General features: G+C 42.8%; 1 protein-coding gene across 1 annotated transcript; it reads right to left on the bottom strand.

Moving 5' to 3' along the window:
• Positions 1 to 5: 5 nt before the first annotated feature.
• Positions 6 to 3532, bottom strand: LOC119344183 (the record flags this gene model as incomplete). Its single annotated transcript, XM_037614747.1, has 2 exons — positions 2404 to 3532; positions 6 to 494 (listed from the first exon to the last, which is right to left on the bottom strand). Coding segments are annotated over exons 1-2 (1617 nt in total), but the record flags the coding sequence as incomplete, so codon positions are not given.
• Between the last annotated feature and the right edge of the window lie 324 nt (positions 3533 to 3856).

Genomic DNA, 3856 nt, shown 5'->3' with positions numbered 1-3856 from the left:
AGCTCCTCACGATCTGAAATATTGGAGTGCCGATCTTTGGTAATATCCTTTAGCATATCATGAAATATGTCATCCACACTAAAAGTCTCAGACATATGAATACACATAATGGTGTCAAAAAGTCCCTCCTCCTTGCATTCCTCCTCTATGTAGTCCCGAGTATATCGTGCAAAGGTAGTCTTCCCGGACCCTGCGATGCCATATATGCCAATCACCGAGTAGCATGGACTAGTGCTCGAGCTGGGTGGTGTCTCGCGGAGTTTAGCCATGATATCCTCACGCATAGCCTCCCGACCAAATACCCTGCGCTTGCTAGTAGTTCTAATGTTGCTCCTGTTCTTGTTGGCTGTATCACGCAGTGTGCTCTTGCTTCCCGCGCCCAAGAGTGATGACTTCTTCACTTCACTAACGATTGTTTCTACTTTCTCTATTTTTTTCTTCAAGTTCCGTCTTGAAATAACAGTAAGGACAGAATCTAATGCGGTGGCATTCTCCTGCACGAAGCAAATTCTCAAATTAATATGCCAGTCATATGTCTATTCTATCTATTAGAGGTAGGTGACTATAATGTATACCAGATACGATATCTTTGGTAAAAAAAGGGAAAATAGACATGCAGAAAGAACATTCAGATGTCATTCATAGAACAAAACTGACCACGAGGAAAACAAAATATAATACACTTTTGCTTGATGGCTGAGATATCTCTACCCCTCATAATAAGGGTAGGATTGCCTTCTCACACGCGCAGATACGCGGCGTGCGTACATATAGGCGGCACACTTTTTTTTTCCTCACGGCGTCTTTTTTTTTCTGGCAGAGCCCTCAACTATTTTTCATTTTCTTTTCAAAAGAGAGAAAGTATGCAGGTAACAAGAATTGAACTTGAGACCTCTTTGTCCAAGGAGTACCACAATAACCAACTAGGACACAATAATGCTTGTGTACATTTAGTTCTATTTTACTTTTCTTCTACTTTAGTTCATGGCTTGGCTGGCCCACTGTTGAGCCGGTCCTTTAATCATTATCTCTTTTTATATATTTATTTTTAGTTTCTTTTCTATTTTTTTAAAAAGCTCACACTTATGAAATTTTGTTTAATTTTAAAAACTGTTCAATTTTCAAAAAAATAATTCATAAAGTACAAATATTCACATTAAAAAAATTGTACAGATATGTCAAAAATTGTTCGTTTGAATAAAAAAGATGCTCACATAGATATAATTAAATTTCTGCACATCTATTGAAAATAAAAAATATTCGTTTAAACAAAAAATTCAGTTTATTGTTTTTTTATTGGTCGTTTAAAAGAAATGTCTGTTTATTCCCATGTAAAAAGAAACATGCTGACGTAAAAAAAATTGAACACTTTTAAAATTTGTGTACATAAATGAAGTAGAAAAATAAAATTAAAATATATCAATTAGGGACCGGTTATTGCTCTTTTTTGTTTCTATTTCATTCTTTTCGTTTTTCATTTTTTCTTTTTCAAAAAATGCTCACATCAATATAATGGACCCAAAAATTTCCACACACTAGCATCACCATGCAAAGTATCCATGATAAATTTCATTAAGTTCTGACATTTTACGTATTTTCTATGGTTTTTCGGGTAAAAATCCAAAAACAATAGCCGAACGTGACGCAACGTGTGTTCGGTGCCTGAATTCATTCAAATTTTGCATGAAGGCCTGCCATCTGCATGCCCACATGCTGAAAAAATTTGGTGTCATTTCATGCATGGCAAGAAGCACATAATGTTCAAAGGTGGTGGTTTTGTTAGTCCGGTAGGGCAAGTCTAGATGCACTTTTTTTCACATCAATAGAATGGACTCAATTATTTTCACACACTAGCGTCACCATGCCAAGCATCCATGATAAATATCATACTATTCAAACATTTTATGCATTTTCTACGGTATTCCTGTAGAAAACCCCCCAAAATACTATCCAAACAGGACGCAACGTGCTTTAGGTGTCTGAATTCCTTCAAATTTTGCATGGAGGCCTGCCATAAGCATGCTTACATGCTGGAAAAATTTGTGCACAACATAGTATTACGACGCAAATCGACAATTTTGTAACTTACGTCAGATAAGGCGGATCAGTGCGCCATGAGATTCTCTTATAAACCAACCATCAAATTGGCAATCATGCATGTTCAATTGGTTATCCATCAAATGTATTCAATTGTCAAATACAAGTTCGTAGCATGTGTTGTTTTATTTCCCTTTTTGACATCAATGACTTGTGTGAAATAAGATAATTACACTGATTATTATTATTTTCCCACAACATATCTCCCAGAAATAACAAAAGAATTGAAAAAGGAATATCCTGACACATGTTCATAGAGATAGAGAGCATATGAGATGAGGAGTGGGCGATGAAACTGGGGGTTACCTGGTAATCTGTGATGCCAACCACGTCATAGGAGCACCCCTGATAAGTGTGAGCGGCCTTAATTGCATGATCTGTCAAATATAATATGGACCTACAACAGTTCTTGAAGAAGTTGAAGGAGTTGCACCAGCAAGAGAGGCCCCACCAAATGGAATCAGAAGATGCAGTGACTGGAACCGCTTGTTCATCTAAGACCGCACCCTCATTGAAAGCTAAGGAGCTCGACTCTGAATTCGAGCGTGCAATCACCGGAACTCTTAATTCGTCTGAAACAGCAACATTGGTAGGCTCTGGAACTGATTCTTGTGAGGCAGCACCCACCGAGTTATGCGGGACAGGTTCGTCTGAGGGGACATCATTTGTAGCCGCCAGAACCGGTCCATGGGAGGCCGCAACACTGGTAGTCAGGGGAACTGGTCCATCCGAGGCCACAGAACTGGTAATCACTGGCACGGTCTCATGGGAGGGCGCAACAGTATTGGTTGTCCGAGGGAGTACATCCTCTTGTCTCAGCAAGGAGATGTTCCGCGCCCGCCGCAGTAGCCGAGCTGATCCGCTCCTGAAGCTCTTGTTGAAGTGAGTAATGCAGGTGGCCACAGCACTGGCAGCCACGTGAAGTACACCCTCTGATTTTCTGCTGACGATGAATGCATTTCTCCGGATGATGGGTGCGATAGTCCAGTTGACTCGAACCCATCCCCTCCGGACGATGCGTGCAATCACCAGACAGCTCCTATTGAAGCGGTCAATATCGTTCTGCACGATGAGGCAGAGACGACGCCAAAATCTGAAGCGGTACAACTCGATGTCTTGGTGATCATCCAAGATGTCTTCCGCATCCTCCCGAGCGTGCCTCAGCATGGCCGCCATCTTGTCCAGGGCCGCCACGTCGGATTTCCTTCCCATTTCATCTCCTCTCTTTATCATCCTCTCTTGATCCACGGCCTGCAGCGTCTTCTCTAACTCCGGCATGATGTGGATCTCCAGCTCCCGGAGCTTCTTGGACACGTCGCAGCTGAGCCAGGAAGGGATCTTGGGAACGAAAAGGTTGAGGGTGGGCGCCACGAACCAGCCCAGCGCGGCCATGCCCCAGCCAATAGAGGCAATAACATAGGTACTACTCGCCATGGGTTGCGCGCGGTGCTGTGGAGACGAGGGCGTGGTGCTGTGGATTTTTGTTTTTTCCCAGCAAGGGGCAAGGTAGAGAGTGAGGGAGACCAGATGCGGCCTTTTTAAATTTTATTTTGGCTAGGTCGTCCCTCGTCCGTCGTCCATGACGAGGAAGCACGCGTTCCCAGCCGCCGATGTCGATGTGTGCCGTATGTGGGCCGGCTGGCTCAGCAACCACTCGACACCGATTCCTGCTCTACCATTCATTTCATACATGCCTATTCAAAGATAGATGGAGGTCGGCATGTGGATGTGTGCAGACCAACCTCAACCACGCCATAGT

This window comes from Triticum dicoccoides, unplaced genomic scaffold (genome assembly GCF_002162155.2).
Source record: "Triticum dicoccoides isolate Atlit2015 ecotype Zavitan unplaced genomic scaffold, WEW_v2.0 scaffold158136, whole genome shotgun sequence".
Taxonomy (NCBI): Eukaryota; Viridiplantae; Streptophyta; class Magnoliopsida; order Poales; family Poaceae; genus Triticum; species Triticum dicoccoides.
This window is presented reverse-complemented; position numbering and strand designations above follow the sequence as displayed.